The sequence below is a fragment of the Mycteria americana genome, chromosome 2 (genome assembly GCF_035582795.1).
Source record: "Mycteria americana isolate JAX WOST 10 ecotype Jacksonville Zoo and Gardens chromosome 2, USCA_MyAme_1.0, whole genome shotgun sequence".
Lineage (NCBI taxonomy): Eukaryota > Metazoa > Chordata > Aves > Ciconiiformes > Ciconiidae > Mycteria > Mycteria americana.
Window position 1 is genome coordinate 24,345,312 of NC_134366.1, and position 16,681 is coordinate 24,361,992.

The following is a 16,681-nucleotide window of genomic DNA, read 5'->3' on the forward strand; positions in this document are numbered from 1 at the left end:
AATTCCTTTCTGGATAAGACCCATTGGAAAAAGATTGCAGTGCTCTCAAGAACATTATATTCCATTATAAAATTTGGATACCATGTATTTCAGACTTGTTTAACTTCTGCTTTAACTATACAAATGACTAACCTTCAACTGAGCTGCTGAAGAGTTTGCCCCATTTAGCAAGTTGAAAAGTTCCACCTCCAGCCCATGGAAAGCAAATCAGCCTACAGAGAGCATCTGGCCTTTTGTATGGACGAGTAACCACCTTCTCCATTCCTTAAAAAAACCCAAGAAAACACCACATCATTCTAGAACAAGACTCTTCAGGTATAGGAAAATTAGAGTGCATTAAGTCCAATTTGAAACAATGGGCTGCAATATTTTCTGTCATCAGAACTGCTTGTGCTGCAACAACAACCTGTTAGATATGAGATAATCTTCATGCAACAGTGGAAACCAGTTCTGCTTTTATAAATGGTGATGGAATAGTATTGGGCAACACCCTTGGTTAATATTTTCTCCTATTTGAGTCACTGACCACAAAGAACGTAACAAGCAGCAAAATAAATTGATGTGGGATTTCAGGATGACCATTTAAAAACACAGGCTTTTGGAACATACACAAAAATATAAGGTCCATCTAAAGACCTAGGAAACATAAGGACCACCTACTTCAATATTCTCTCTACTACAGTGGTAAAATGGATGTCTAGGGATGCAGTTTCTTTATATATAGGAACCATCTATGAATTTCTTTTTCATGTATTTATCCAGTCTCCCCTTAAATTCCCATGAACAGTTAGCATCTACAACATCCTCTTGCAATGAGCTGCACACCTCTATTATCTGTTGCATAAAGAATGATCTCCTTTTTTGTTTTTAATCCAACTCCTACAACTTCATTTGATGGCCACAGGGTAGTACGGTAAAGAAAGTGAATGGTGCATCTCTCAGGATTGGCCACTGAGCATTTCTGAGATCTCTCATATTCTCTCTGCCCTCAGTCAGCTCTTTTTCCTGAATGAAAAGGCCTGGTTTGCTAAGGTACCCCTTGTATGGCAGTGCTTCCGTACTCATGACCATCATCACTGCCCATCTCTGGACTGTTTCTAATTTTGTTATATCCTTTTTGAGATGGTGGAGTAACCAGAGCCACATTCAGCTTTATCACAGCAGCTTTAGTATTTTTGTTTACTGACTGACAGAAGTAACAGCTGAAGCAAGATTTATAACTACTCCTTCCTTCTTGCTGAGAAGGAAAAATAGCATCGAAGATGCCAACTGCATTGTCTCTAACATCACATACTGTCTTTTCGTAGCTGGGAAAAAAAAAAGCAATTCTCAACCATTTTTATTCTTCTTTCCCAATTTTCTAGTCCTTTATTCTTGCTGATTAGATTTGTGGACATAAGCACTGAAGTGACATCCTATGACTTATAGCATATCAGGCCATGTTCTGTCAAAAGAACCGGGGAACACCATGTGCAACAGAAATACCTCGTGAAGATAAATTAATTAGAAGCAGTAGTGATACAGAATTTTTTAAAGCGTTTTCTGCAACCATTAGAATAAACTCACATGTTCTTGTTAAAAAGACTGAAAAACTAGTAGTTGGGAGATAACAAGCAGCAAAATTCTATTTCCAAAATGCTGAAAATTGTTACAGGTATTATTTCTCGGTGTGAATATAGCTCAGTATATGCAAGGGCTGATTCATTTTAAGATACGCCTATATGCCTACATGCAGTCTTTTTTACCTGCACAAAAAGTTTGAGAAATGCAACCAGATCAGAATAAGCAATTCATACCTATTTTACAACTATATAATGCAAGCAAGACAGAAGAAAATCTACCCTAATGTTGTAGCAGCTAAAATTTTCTTGATTTTCATGTATGTTTAAACTAGAAAGTTTGTCAACATTTGTTAAGAATCAGTTCAAATAAACTATAAGAACAGCAAGCCAAACAAACTTGTATCAAAAATCAATGGGCAGATGATGTGAGCTTAAAAATAGCTGAAGGATATTGGAACCAGTGCTGCAGAAGACTAATTCCTCTAGTAGATTCATTTAGCATCAGTACCATTAGTCTCATTTACACAGTCAATTTTTCCACAAAAAGACACAAAAACTTCAAACATTTCTGAAGCCACTGTTTTAACTTAACAGTCAAGTAAGAAAAGAAAAATCTCTTAAACTGATTCCGAAGATGATACAAAAATTTCAAGCATGATAAAGAAGCACATTTAGTCGAAGTTCTTAAACTGTTTAAAGATACATTACCAGTCACTAAGAATCTTTTACACTTTCTACTCATACGGGTTTATTCCATCACCATCCAGCTTACTTTAGCTGCAAATACTTTAATAGTCGGGAAGACCACCAGTGCCAGGGAAATGACAGCCCAAAGGTGGATCCATTTCTCAGTGCTGCACAGCAAGAAGCAGGAATCAGAACTGGTATGTATCAGCAGATACAGGAGCAAAGCCAGACTTGCAGGAGAGGAGGAGATACGCACCCAGGTGGCACAGCTGCCTGCTTTAAGTCTTTTCTAGGCTTAAGGGGAAGAGCCCACACCCTGGGAAAAAAGGCAGGGACTCAGGCACACAGCATCCCAAAAGGGAGACAGAAGCATCATGTGTTAGGCATTACACACAGCATTTGGCAGCAATATAAGAAAGGTGCGCCACATCAAGCCCAGCAATTTAAAAAGCACAGGTTAACATGCCCATGACAGTATAGAAGTTGTAGCAGTTTTTAATACACGGAGGCCTGCAACCTCACTGAAGAAAAAGCCTGCATAAAGTAACCAAGAAAAGCCAGCCTTTTGTAAGAACTGTATTCAAAAGTACAGCACTCATGCCTCTGCCAGACAGTTTTGTAGGGGTCTGAAAATGTTAACGTAGAAGACCATCACCTGATTTGAATAAAACACTGCATTTGGTTAGTAGGCCAGTTATAATTTCTACAAGCTGGAAGACATAGTGCATGAACAACACACTGTGGTTATATATGATTATTTTATATTATCTCCCTACATTGTGCTCCTGGGGACCAGATGCTATCAGCAACCTAAAAACACCAGTATATTTTGTAACTGCATTTGTAATACTAGGAATATTGGCTTTTCTTTCCTTTTTTTTTTTTTTTTTAAGTGTTACTCTACCAAAAATATCAGTAACAGTAAATAAAGTAAAAATATTCAAAAGCAGTGACCAAAACTAAGGAACCTGAGTGCCAAAATGGGTTCTGATGCTTAACTTGCAACACATAAGCTGGACTACTTTGTGGTTTTCACCTTATTCTTCATTCTTCTACATTTCTCTTCATCATTTCTAGGAAACTGAAAAATCTGTGGTGTTAAGAAAAGCCTGCCTGTTGACCTAGCCAGTCAGCAAGCACTGCTCCTTTCCCAAACGAGGTCTGCAATCTTCCACTCACTTCTGATTTCTGCTTTCCTGGGGAACTCTAAATCAACCCTTCTGACTCCAGCAGTGTCCGTGGGAAGGCGCAGGCTCCGCAGTGAAGGCTGGTCCCGGGCCCTGCAGCTGCCACTTCCATATGGCAGCAACAGTGCAAACTGTTGCTAAGGCTTCTTTCACAGTACTTTTGTGTTGTAATTGTTATGAAGTAAGATGAGGCACACCTATGTTTGGAAGGTGCTCAATTTAAAGCAGCATATATTGGCTAATCCTGATCTGTAATGTTATGCCCAATACTGCTTCTCCACATGATGTATCTGCTATCACAGGTATTTGATTATAAGGTACAATTTATAATAAAGCACCTTTATTTATTTGTACCTCAAATCGTGCCAACTGTAAAATCTGACACCCAATCTTAATGTTATGAAAGCCAGCTGTTATAAACATCAGGCCCACTAATAATGTTCCTAAAAGCAATAAAATGCTACCAGAAACAATTATTTCCTAACTGAGGCTGAAAATAAAATAGGTTAAGAATAAGATTTTGAAAGTATAGCATTAATGAAATAGCATGATATTTCCTTAAAAATAATGAAATTATAAATTGTATGTGTTGGTTGGTTTTGTTGCCCTTCTAAATTTTTTCTCAGTATCACAGGACTAGGAATGTATTGGTTTTCATGAGAAAAATTAATATTTCCACAAATTAAGTAGTTCCAGGAGATGCCACTCTCAACCAAAATTATATTTGCCATTTCCACGGCTGAAGGTAAAAGAAGGCTTTACAGAACCAACTTTGCCAACTTGGTACTAGTACAGAATAGACTAGACTAGGCTATTTCAGTTGGAAGGGACCTACAGTGATCACCTAGTCCAACTGCCTGACCACTTCAGGGCTGACCAAAAGTTAAAGCATGTTACTAAGGGCATTGTCCAAATGCCTCTTAAACACTGACAGGCTTGGGGCATTGACCACCTCTCTAGGAAGCCTGTTCCAGTGTTTGCCCACCCTCTGGGTAAAGAAATGCTTCCTAATGTCCAGTCTAAACCTCCCCTGGCACAGCTTTGAACCATTCCCACGCGTCCTGTCACTGGATACCAGGGAGAAGAACTCAGCACCTCCCTCTGCACTCCCCCTCCTCAGGAAGCTGGAGAGAGCAACGAGGTCGCCCCTCAGCCTCCTTTTCTCCAAACTAGACAAGCCCAAAGTCCTTAGCTGCTCCTCATAGGACATGCCTTCCAGCCCTTTCACCAGGTTGGTTTCCCTCCTCTGGACGCATTCAAGGACCTTCACATCCTTCTTAAATTGCGGGGCCCAGAACTGCACGCAGTACTCCAGGTGAGGCCGCGCTAACCCTGAATACAGCGGGATAATCACCTCTTTTGACCGGCTGGTTATGCTGTGTTTGATGCACCCCAGGACGCGGTTTGCCCTCTTGGCTGCCAGGGCACACTGCTGACTCGTATTGAACCTGCTGTCGACCAGCACCCCCAGATCCCTTTCTGCAGGGCTGATCTCCAGCCACTCCCCTCCCAATTTATACCTGTGCCTGGCATTACTCCGTCCTAGGTGCAGAATCTGGCATTTGGACTTGTTACATTTCATCCCGTTAATCATAGCCCAATGCTCCAATCTGTCGAGATCCCTCTGCAAGGCCTCTTGTCCCTCAAGAGAGTCAACAGCACCTCCCAGTTTGGTATCATCATCAAACTTGCTAATGGTGCATTCAACTCCTGCATCCAGACTGTTGATAGATATATTGAACAGAACGGGCCCTAGAATTGAGCCCTGAGAACACCACTGGTCGCCAGCCAGATGTAGCCCCATTCACTACAACCCTTTGAGCTCTGCCCTTCAGCCAGTTCTTCACCCAGCGCACCGTGAACCCACTCATCCCACAGTTGGACAACTTGTCCAGAAGGATGCTGTGAGGGACAGTATCAAAAGCCTTACTAAAATCCAGAAGAACTCCATCCACCACCCTCCCTTCGTCCACCAGGCGGGTGACCTTACCATAGAAGGAGATCAAATTAGTTAAACAGGACTTTCCCTTTGTGAACCCATATTGACTGTGCCGGATGACTGCATTATTCTTTAAATGCCTTTCAATAGTACTCTCAGTACCATCTTGTCCATAATTTTTGCAGGAACTGAGGTTAGACTAACAGGTCTGTAGTTCCCTGGGTCTTCCCTCAAGCCCTTTTTGTAGATTAGAATAACATTGGCTATCTTCCAGTCAGCAGGGACCTCCCCAGACTCCCAAGACCTTTGGTAGATGATCAAGAGGGGTCCTGCCATAACATCTTCTAGCTCCTTCAGTACTCTGGGATGAATCCCATCAGGCCCCATGGACTTGTGAACATTCAGCTGATACAGCTGGTCCCTTACAATTTCAGTGTCCACAAATGGAAAGTCACTGTTCCCACACTCGTGGTCCTCTGACTCAGGGGACTGGGCAGCCCAAGGTCTATTGGTATTAAAGACTGAGGAAAAAAATGCATTGAATGCCTCTGCTTTTTCTTCATCCCTATTAGGGAGATGACCATCTTCAACAAATATCAGTCCAATGTTTTCTTTAGACCTCCTCTTGCTATTAATGTACTTAAAAAAGCCCTTCTTATCTGAATCAACACTGGACAGTTTCAACTCTAATTTAGCTTTGGCCTTCCGCGTCTTCTCCCTGCATATACGAACCACAGCTCTGTAATCTTCCTGCGAAGCCTGACCTCGCTTCCAGAGATCATACAATTTCTTTTTCTTCTTGAGCTCCATGAGGAGTTCCCTGTTCAGCCAAGCTGGTCTTCTGCCCTGCTTGCTTGACTTATGACACAGTGGAATTGCCTGCTCCTGTGCTTCTAAAAGGTGTTTCTTAAAGACTGACCAGCACTTGTGGACTCCTAAGCCCTCAAAAGCAGATTCCCAGGGTACTTTGCTAAATAGCTCCCTGAATAGCTTAAAGTTCACTCTCGGGAAGTCCAGGGTAGCAACTCTGCTGTCCTTTTTTCTCATTACACTGAAAATTTTAAACTCAACTATTTCATGATCACTGTGGCCGACAGCCACCTACCATCACATCCCCCATGAGTCTTTCTCTATTTACAAATAGGAAGTCTAGGAGGGCATCTTTCCTAGTTGGCTCACTGAGTACCTGTGACAAGAAGTTATCTCCTACAAACGTCAAGAATTTCCAACACCTGCTCGTCACAGCAGTATGGTATTCCCAGTTGATGTCTGGGAAGTTGAAATCTCCCATAAGGACAAGGGCTACCGATCCTGAAATTTCTCCTAATTGCCTATAGAATAACTTATCAGTGCTTACATCCTGGCTGGGTGATCGGTAGTAGACAGCCACTACGACATCTCCTTTGTTTTCCATCCCCCCTAATCCTAACCCAGAGGCTCTCAACCACATCATCACTAACTGTAAGGGCTGTACAATCAAACCTCTCCCTCACGTATAGTGCAACACCTCCACCTCGCCTGCCCTGCCTATCCCTCCTGAACAGCCTGTAACCCTCCATCCCAGCGCTCCAATCATGGGACTCATTCCACCAAGTCTCACTAGTACCAGCTCTGGGAGCTGAGCAACGCTTCCAGTTCATCCTGTTTGTTTCTCATACTGCGTGTGTTGGTGTACAAGCATTTCAGATATGCTCCTGAGCCCTCTGTGCCCCCAGGAGCAGTGTAAATGTTCCCACTAGCATTGCCACCCTCAGGCGATGCCATGCCAACCCTTGGCTTACCTGCTGCAATCCTGCTGGTATCCCCTTCCCCCCATTGAGTCTAGTTTAAAGCGCTCTCAATCAATCCCACCAGCTTATGTCCAAAGATGTATTTCCCCATTGGGACAGGTGGATCCCGTCAGGGCCCAGCATACCTTGTCTCTCGAAGGCTCTTCCATGGTTTAAAAAACCCAAAGTTTTGGCAGAGGCACCAGTCCTGGAGCCAGATGTTGATATCCTGTGCTCACCTGTTTCTTCCAAAGTCTCCCCCCATTACTGGGAGGATTGAGGTAAACACTACCTGTGCTCCTGAATCTTTTCACATTCTTCCCAGGGCTCTGAAATCTCTTTTGATTGACATCAGACATTTTGTTGTGACATCATTTGTACCCACATGAAAGAGCAGGAATGGATAGTAGTCTGAAGGTTGTACTAGGCTTGTGGTGACGACCCTAATTCAGGCCCCAGGGAGGCAGCAAACTTCCCTGAAAAGAGGGTCCGGTCTGCAAATGGGTGCCTCCATTCTGCAGAGGAGGGAATCGGCAAAGACAATAACTTGTGGCTGTTTCTTCTCAGCGCTGGTCTTAATGCAGGTTGTGTTGTGAGGGGTTGGTCTCTCTGACCTTGGCGAGACTGCCTGTGCAGTTTGCTCCTCTATCTCATTATGCACTTCATCTGTCGTACTCAGGACCTCATACCTGTTCTGTAAGGGTATCTTAGAGGGTAACTTTGACTGTAAGGAGGAGCTTCTCTTACTGCTCTGTGCTGTAACCTTCTTCCACCCCTCCTTATCCCTTGTGATGCTGCCTTCCTCCTGGCACAAATCAGATCCAGGACCTGCCTCCCTAGCGGCTATGCCGAGTTGGCTTCCATGCATCACAGATGGCAAAGTATGGCTCCACTGATCAATCTCCCTCTCAGAGTCTCGAATACTCCTCAGAAGCTCGAGAGCCTCAACTTTCTTTCTTTCAGTCTGAAAGTTCTGCATTCATTACTGGCTGGATGCAGCATCCTATGGGTGATGTTGTCCCATCAGTTTGAGCTCAACTCCTGTGTCCATAACTACTGGCTCCCCATGGGAAGAGCAGATTCAGTAGCAAGGACTTCAGGAAAACCATTCTGAGTGCTTTTTTCCTCCTAAAACAGCTGGATCAGAAAGGTGGGCATCTCTTCATGGAAGGAGAGGGAGTCCCTTCCAGAACAGCTGCTCCACTTGCAGCTGCAAGATTAAGTCTACTATTCCCTCCATTACAGAGCCTTGCAGTGGACAGTGCAGGATGGCACAAAAATATGTAAGACAGTGCAATGCTTGACGTGCAGTCAAGGAAGGAAAGATTTGCAAGATGGCTTTCTTTTGCACAACTTACTTTGAACTTTGTATAGAGGGGGTGTCTAATCCAGGAAGCCAGAATAAACTAGTCAAAAAAAAAACCAAACAACAAAAAAATCTTGCTTGGATATACTGGAGATGTAAGTAGCCTCAGAGCATTCTCCTTCAATATACTAACCTGTTCTTACTTTGCAAAAGTACTTGGCAATGTAGAAACAACATATATGATTCAATGAGGTGCCTCAGAGAAACAGATGATCCAGAGACTCAGATGCATAAGCTGAAATGAATATGAGCATGTATTCATTCTACATTCATCCTAAAAAAAAAAAAATCCATCTTTATTAGCTCACACCAGTTCTGAGGAATAGGAACAAATCTCACAAGGATAGATTGAGCTCCCTTGCACTGAGCCTTGATGTACCAAAAATTAACAAGTGATACACTGAATAACTGTAATGATTTTTTTGGCCTGGATACAAAAATATGCATACCTGCTGGAAGCAATGAGTATTATTGCTGAAAAGCAATCACTCTTCTGAATAAACCCATACCATGGGATTTGATGACAGTGTTTCCCAAGTGATTAAGCAGGTATCCCAGAATATTTTATGCCACCATCACACATAAGTACCCTATGGACAATTGCTAGACCTCCTAGGGCGAAAGTCTTAGTGCTGTTGGCTGAAAAGTGAGTGATTTCTGTGTAACAGTTGAAACAAATGATATTGATCAGAAATTGCTGAAAAAAACATGCACTAATAGCTCTGCTGTTTAATCTTTCAGAAATCGTGAATACTTGATGTGAGCCAAGTCAAAAATTGCCAGAGACTGAATCACAGAAAAGATACAAATAGGTATTGAAAAGCATGAAGAAAGTCTTCTCAGTAAGCTAGGAACATTGTATGGACAACAAAGTGCCCAGGGTGGTAGACCTCAAGGCTGATAATGGGAAAGGAGAGCTCAAGGAAGGAGTGGCACACTAGTGACAAGAGCCCACCAAAACAGCAGTGAAGTGAAATGTGGGACCAAAGAAGTACAGGTGCTTATGTGTGGATATAGCAGGAATCCAAGAAAAGTAGAGTAGGAAGAAGAGCCTGTAACTGTAGATGCTGCTTTACTTCACCAGCAAGAATTTAAATCTCTAGCACAATTCTGCAAAGAGGTAAATGAGCACACTTGTGTAAGTATTAACTGATCATACACTGTTGTTTATTACATATTGGACAATCAGGTCACAGCACTGAAATTTTGATAGGTATATGATGAAATGAGGAACAAAGTTGTTTCTTCTCTAGAACAGTCATTTTGCAAACCAGGAAGAAGTGCTAGGAATATTCTTGTCAATGTACTGGTGAAGTAATTCCATGTCGATGTAGTTTAGTACCAGGATCCTTAACACAGAGGCTTTTCCTTGAGGAGCTGTAATCAGGAGGAAATCGAGTTCGTTGTCACCCATGACTAGATCACATGAGCGCAAATACGCTATGGGCCTTGTTCTACGACCTGTGGAGATTTTTCTTTGGCATCTGATACCTTTCTCTTTGTAAAAGGGTGGTTCATTCAGGTGTTACCATCGTTAGCAGTTGCCATTAGTAGTTATTGCTCCATGGCACCACCTACAGCTTTCCCAGCATCACAAATAGGCCTCATCTTCCCACTTGCCTTCCACTCTCATACTCCTAGAGCAAACCCATGGGACCAAAGCAGAATTTGATAATACATAGTTACACAAGTTAATGAGCAGCCCATGCTGTAGGCATGAATTCACTGATGAACAGATTTAACAAGATGGCCATAAAGCAGAATCTGATCCTTCATGTTATCTTTGGCACATACTTGATAACTTTCTTGGAATGATGGGTAGATACCCTTTCCTTAAAAAGGCAAAAATAGAGGGATTGCAAACTTTGCTGATGTACTGGTAGGTTTGTTCACAGACCACAAATTGTTCACAGACCCTCTGCTCAAGCATTTGCTAAAGCAGGCCTCAAACTGTGACCAACACAGGTCACTCACACAAGCAGAAATACGCTAATAAGGTATGGAAACAAATACAAGATTCCTGTCAAAAATCAGTAATGGGGCCACATTTGTTAGTCACAGGATGACCTACAGTAGTATTTGATGACAACAGTAGTATAACAGTATTCAAAATCAATGTTGTCTTTGCTGCAAAGTTCTCAAAGTGTTTAATGCCTTTGTATGAATAAAGGCAAGGAAGTCTGTATTTCCTCCTACAGAGCTGGGGAGTCTGATATAACTTTCTTTTGCTGAATAGAGGATAATCTATAGAAAAAGGAACTGGAGAGGGTATCAAGGCTCGGCACACAGTGACCAGAGGGACTTCCAGTTGGCAATCACAGTGGTTAGGATGCTTATGAAGTCCAAAGCTAGTAGAAGTAGTAAGGCAGCTGTTGCTGCAACAGCGGTCACAAATCAAATCTAACTTTGTTGCAAAATCTGTGGGAAAGGCAAGTATTAGGAGCAGAGAAACTGCACAGTTCAGAGAGTAATCTAAGACAAAGCTGTAACTGAGATGCAGGTTTGTCATCAGCTCTGTTTGATCTTGCTGTCACAGATGGAGTGATGCATTTCACTCGTCAGAGAGAAGCAAAAGTATACTTTATTAGTATCAATGGTAAATGCAACAGTGATTTAACAAGATTCGATGGCAAGGTACACTTGATTATTTACTGCATAGAGAACAGGATGAAACTGTCAGGGAGACCCTCCCATTGAGTCATGAGATTCAGAAAGGACCCCCTTGCTTTCTAAACTCCTTCTCAGAGAGGGGTCTAGGTGCAGCTAGATCCAATCCTAGTCTCAGACTTGGTCAACGGTTTATGTCTAAAGGATTATATATGAGCAATCAAATCTTTATATCACTTAGCTAAGATTTCAAAGTTTAGCATGCTATTAGTCACTTACCGAGTATCTGTTGCAGCAAGGAATCTCTCAATCTTGAGGAGTAACTTTGAGACACACCCCTACTCAAGGGGAGATCCTGCTGTGCAGCCCACTGCCGTGCAGGAGAGCTCAAAGCACTCTTGGGCTGCTCACTACTTATGGGGGTAAGATGACTGGACTCGTAGTCATATTTGCATACCGACCACAAATTTTAGTTTCTTCACTGTGGTTAGGTGGGCACATCATACAATAGCCCTTGGCTATTGTGTTGTTATATGTCTCCCAAATCCACTTTGAGCCAGATGGAGCCATCACAATCAGATGCATCCATTATGACCGCCACTGGTAGTTATCGCTTGAGCAGGGTTTACAGGAGATAAAGGTCAGCTTTAGGCAAGGGGGAGCACACCGTCACACTTGCTGATGATGAAAGAGACAATCCTGCCCTTCCCAGCTTCTTGGAGCATAAATTTCTACCCTAATCTTTTTGTCAACACTAGCAACTACATAGCTATATAGTAAGAGCACATTGTTTATCAAACTGAAAACTAATACTTATCCTGTAGGATCAGTTGACATCAGTCAGCTGATCCCATACAGTCTCACCATCCTCCTGTTGATAAGGAAAGGATCCCTTCATGACCTTTTTGCAAGCTTTTACCCAATTAAACCAGCTGGAAAGGTGCACGCTGAGATTACATATACAGCCCCAAGGCTTGGATGTAAAAGACACATCTGTGCTAACCTAATGGAGTAATTTGCCCTTAAGAATTATTTTACAGCTCCTGCTGAAACAAAAAACCAGCAGAGTCTTACTGGTTTGAAAGACACATTCAGCTGATATTTTTTTTTCTGAATGAAAATTAGAAGCCGCACAAAAGAAAGAATTATTGCATGAATAAATAATCTTCTTCAGCATACATTCAGCTGAATCTGGATTTACTTGAAATCTAAGCTTTTTTGGTTTTTTTTTTTTTGTTTTTACAAGACAACAGTTCAAAAAAAAAGATTATTTCTAATTTGTCTTTATCTTTCCACTACTTCTATCTATTTGCCTTATACCCAAGATCTGACTTAGATCCTGTTACAATGAAGAAAGGATACATTAAAAATTCCTCTGCATAATCAAGATTTTCCTGGATTGTAAAGTTTAAGAGAAACAAGCTTTTATTTTATTACCTATAAATTTAAAGTTAGATATGTGATCTGATGAACGAATGTCAGGCAAAATCTGCTTGAGAGTGTTCACAGGCAAAAAGAATGTTTCTTTGTTGAACTATTGGCAAAGAAATGGCTCAGTGTGAGAAAAAAAACCCACTGAATTTTGTTTTAAGAAAATATTCCCTGGCAGAGTGCATATTCTTTTATTCTCTTCACATTTAGAATAAGCTGAAAATAAAATTCTAGTTCTATAAAGAGCTGTATAAAAGATTAAAAGAGCAATCAGATAAATCACAAAATAACTTAGGTTGAAAGGGACCTCTAGAGATCATATAGTCCAAGCCCTGCCTCACTGAGTTTTGAGAATCTCTAAGGATAGAGACTTCACAACCTCCCTATCTAATCGCATTCCAGTGCTTGACCATGCTGATGATGAGGATATTTTTCTTTCTATCTAATCCTTGTTGTGCCTTGCATCTGCAAGTCTTTTGTCTTTTTGCTGAGTACATGCAAGAAGAGTCTGGCTCTGTCCATCCTCTTCATACCCTTCCACTAGGTAGGTGAAGACATTAATAAAATCCTCATTTAGCACTCTTAAGAGGAGAGAAAACCATTTCTCTCAGCCTCTCCTTGTACACCACCCACTCTAGTCACAACCACAGGGGCCCCTACCACACTCACTTCAGTATTTCAACATCCTTCTAGTACAGTGGAATCCAAAATGGACACAGATGTGGTATACTAAAGATATTTTTGATTATTTTTCAATCACATGTTTGAGACATAGGCTTTCAGGGCATGATGAGCTTTTTACATTTGCTTTATTCATTGTCATGGCATCACCTTATAGTAGGTGGACACATATTAATTGAAAAGTACAATTAAAAACACAAAATATCCCTTAAAAGTTTTCCTACTCAGGGAAAAGCAATGGTGTAATCTTGCATTTAGGAGGCAGCAAAATGAATAATCCACAGGAAAAAACTCTGTAGGAAACCATGTCTCAGTAGCTCCAGAGTTCAGGAAACTACTGGTATTTGCTTCTTGAAAAATAAAGACTTAGGTAATCTTTCATCATTATACCTAGACACTATAAAGTAATGGAGAAAAGTATGGAGTATACTCAACTTTTTTCTCCATTGGCCATATTTTTCCCAGCAATGTATCACTTATGGCTACATTTTTAGCAGATTATAATCCAAATAGGTTAACATCATTGCTAACATCTAAAAGCTGCTGCTGAAAAATATGTATATGTCTTTACGAACTGAAATTCTGTTCTCCAGAAAGCTGTCTACCGATCCCTTTACTTAAACGTGAAAAAAATTCAGGAAATTTTAGAGAAACTTATTTATGGAAGACTTGCAGCTGACATGCTCACAGCATCACTAATGCAAAATTACCGAAATTAACATTAAGTCACACAACACACATTCTCAGTTTTACTACCTGGACCTTCCAGAGTGTTGAAACAGCAAATATAAAGGCCACGTGGATGCTTCAGAGGTGAACATGAAAAGGAGCAACATAACCTCTCCTCCTTTCCTACTGTTTCTGCTGTCAGCCTAGTTCTGCTATGGCACAGCTGCATAACCTTTGCTCCGATTTTTGAGGAAATTGTTAAATTGAGAGAAAGAGCTATGAGGAAGTCCATAGAGTAGAGCCATGAAGTGTTAAGAAAGGTAAAATTGGAGATAAAGGTAAAGAATGCTGAGATGGGGCTAGGCACCACCTGAAGGATCAAGAAGGACATCAACATGGAAAGACAGTAACATCTCAAGGGAAAAAATGAGGTGGAAGATTGCAACATCAAGCACCTGTCACAGGGAGCAGTGAAAGCTGACCCTTTTCCATCTGACTGGTAAAGACTCTATAGGTGGTTAACATACTAATGCTAATTTAGTAGGTCATTAATCCTGGCTATCTTTTGTGTGTGTTAACCATAAAGTAACTGCTTTACATATAACTGCACATAGCAAAAGGTGACTGAACAAAGTGGCCCAGAGAAGGAGAGAGAGTGAGACAGGTAATAGCAAGCCACTTTGGCAGAAAAGGCATGTAGCAACCAGAAGGTGCCACTGCTGCAGATGGAAAGAGAAGTCAAGGAACAAAGCCCTGTCCACATAAGCTGTGAGTGGTAATGCAGTATAGCAACACTGACATTTTGCTCTGAGCATGGCAAGTTATGCCACAGAAAATATTTTAAAACTGATGCCAAGGCCATGAAGAAAGTGAAGAAAGGAGATGAGGTGATCCCTATTATGCCAACTTCTGCCCTTAATCTTCCTGCTCTAAAAATGTACAGATTTAGGCAATAATCTTTCTTATAGGAACAGCAGAAGAGTAGGATTAAGTAGCAATTCAGCAGATGAACAGTTTATTTTATCTGCTTTGCATCCACAGCACCTATGCTAGGTGTGTCGCTACGCAAGTACAATAGTGAAGAACGATGCAAAAAAAACCCCAAAACTTCCTATTTCCATCTCTACAGTCTGAACAGGGTATTAGAATGTCTTGCTGTTATTTAAAATGTTTGGATGGAAAATTTTTGGCTAGGGCCCAACTTAGACCACATCATAGCAATTCCCATAGCTAAAACTAAAGACTTTAAAGCAGCATTTAAAAAACTTGCCATTTGTGGTACAGAATATGAAATAGTAGTCTTTCTTATTTCCCAATTACCAATGCTTCAGTGGCAAGAATAATTGAGAGATTGTAGGATTTCAAGTTTTATAGTGTTTTCTATCACATGCTGACTTTGCTACACTCATTCGAAGCTAGACTTACAGCTGTGAACTGAAACCTGAACTAAACCATAAATCCACTTAGAAATAGCAACTACTGCTACAAACCCCTTGTTAAACTGCCTTTTTTTTTTTTTTAAGAATTGTATTCTACCTTTCTTCCTTTGCACAGGCTACTAATTAGATTTTTACATGAAGATGTGATTGCCCTTGATTTTAATCTCTGAGCTGCCTTTGGACCTACCTGGGAATCAGTGAGAAGGATCAAACAAACGTTTACTCTTAAAAAACAATGTGCAATAGGAACCTGTGATGGAAGGGAGGGCCGCAGGGATCTGAAGTCTACAGTCCCCACAAGGGAAGAGGGAGCCATAGGACACTGCAGTCCTCATATAGCCTATAGCAGCAAAGACATTTGGAGCCTCACAGGGATGAAAGCAGGTAATAGTATCTGCAATCTGGTCAGGGTCATACAGGGTTTCTGTAGAGATCCTGAGCCTCTGCCTGGAGGTAGTGATGGCAGGCATCAGGCTACATCCTCAGCCTGGTCCAAACCTTCTACTTCATGTAAAGACTCTTGCATGATGCAGATAGCCTGACACACACCTCCCTCTCCTGCCCTGATGGCTATGTCACATTAAACTGCTTCTATTACTACTTCAAGACCTATCTGAGCTGCCAGTCTTTCACCAGCAACTCCTCAGGGCTTGGGAGCTCTTCAGAGCAGCCAGGTCCCCCAGCAACAGTGGAAGAGGAAGAAGTCTCTGGGCTGAGCCATAACTCCCCATCACACATCACCCATGTATACACACAGGTGGCAGAAACCCCTTCAGCATGCCAAACAGCAGTACTGGCAGGTGCCTCTGAAAGCAGAGACCTCATTAACCACAGCAAGTGGGACAAGGTAGGCCTCACATGTCCTTCCTAGTACAAGTGGTGCTTCACCATTGGTGAAGCATTTGCTCTGGGACTTGAGGACTGCTCCAAATCCCACTCAGTCTCACTGCTGGTGGTTTGTGCTTACCTCCACTCCTGTGGAGCTGCAAGTCACACCCCACAAGCCTCTCTCCCATACACCATTTTAACAGGTAGCACAGAAAACCACCAGTCTGGCCACAGAAATATCCTTGCCAGAGTCCTGAGCTCTTTGATACCCACAAAGCAGTAGGACCACTTACCCCTGAGCCAAGAGCCCCTCAGGCCTGCTGGGGATGCCACTAAGGTTACAAGTGCAGCCCACGGGGAACACCAGCTGGAAAGGACTCTTACCCTCACAGAGCCCGAGAGCACACACCGAAGGAAGCCCTTAGCTTCCTTTCTCCCCTTGGCCTTTTATTCACACCACCTCCCAGGGCCCGCGGTTTACGAAGCCTCCTTCTGCCCCGCAGAAACCCAATCCCC

At 42.0% G+C, this 16,681-nt stretch overlaps 1 protein-coding gene across 4 annotated transcripts in view; it reads right to left on the reverse strand.

Moving 5' to 3' along the window:
* Positions 1-16,639, reverse strand: part of OLAH (oleoyl-ACP hydrolase) — a 21,766-nt gene extending 5,127 nt beyond the window's left edge. The window contains exons 1-2 of one of the 4 annotated variants that reach the window (XM_075492739.1): positions 16,550-16,639; positions 133-264 (exon numbers count right to left, since the gene is read on the reverse strand). In XM_075492739.1, the coding sequence (XP_075348854.1) occupies positions 133-262 (130 nt within the window). In that variant the 5' untranslated portion in view covers positions 263-264; positions 16,550-16,639. Of the gene's footprint in view, positions 1-132; positions 265-2,270; positions 2,311-8,643; positions 8,708-16,458 lie in introns of those variants that run through there. The other 3 variants (XM_075492737.1, XM_075492738.1, XM_075492736.1) reach the window with 3 other exon arrangements.
* Positions 16,640-16,681: the final 42 nt, after the last annotated feature.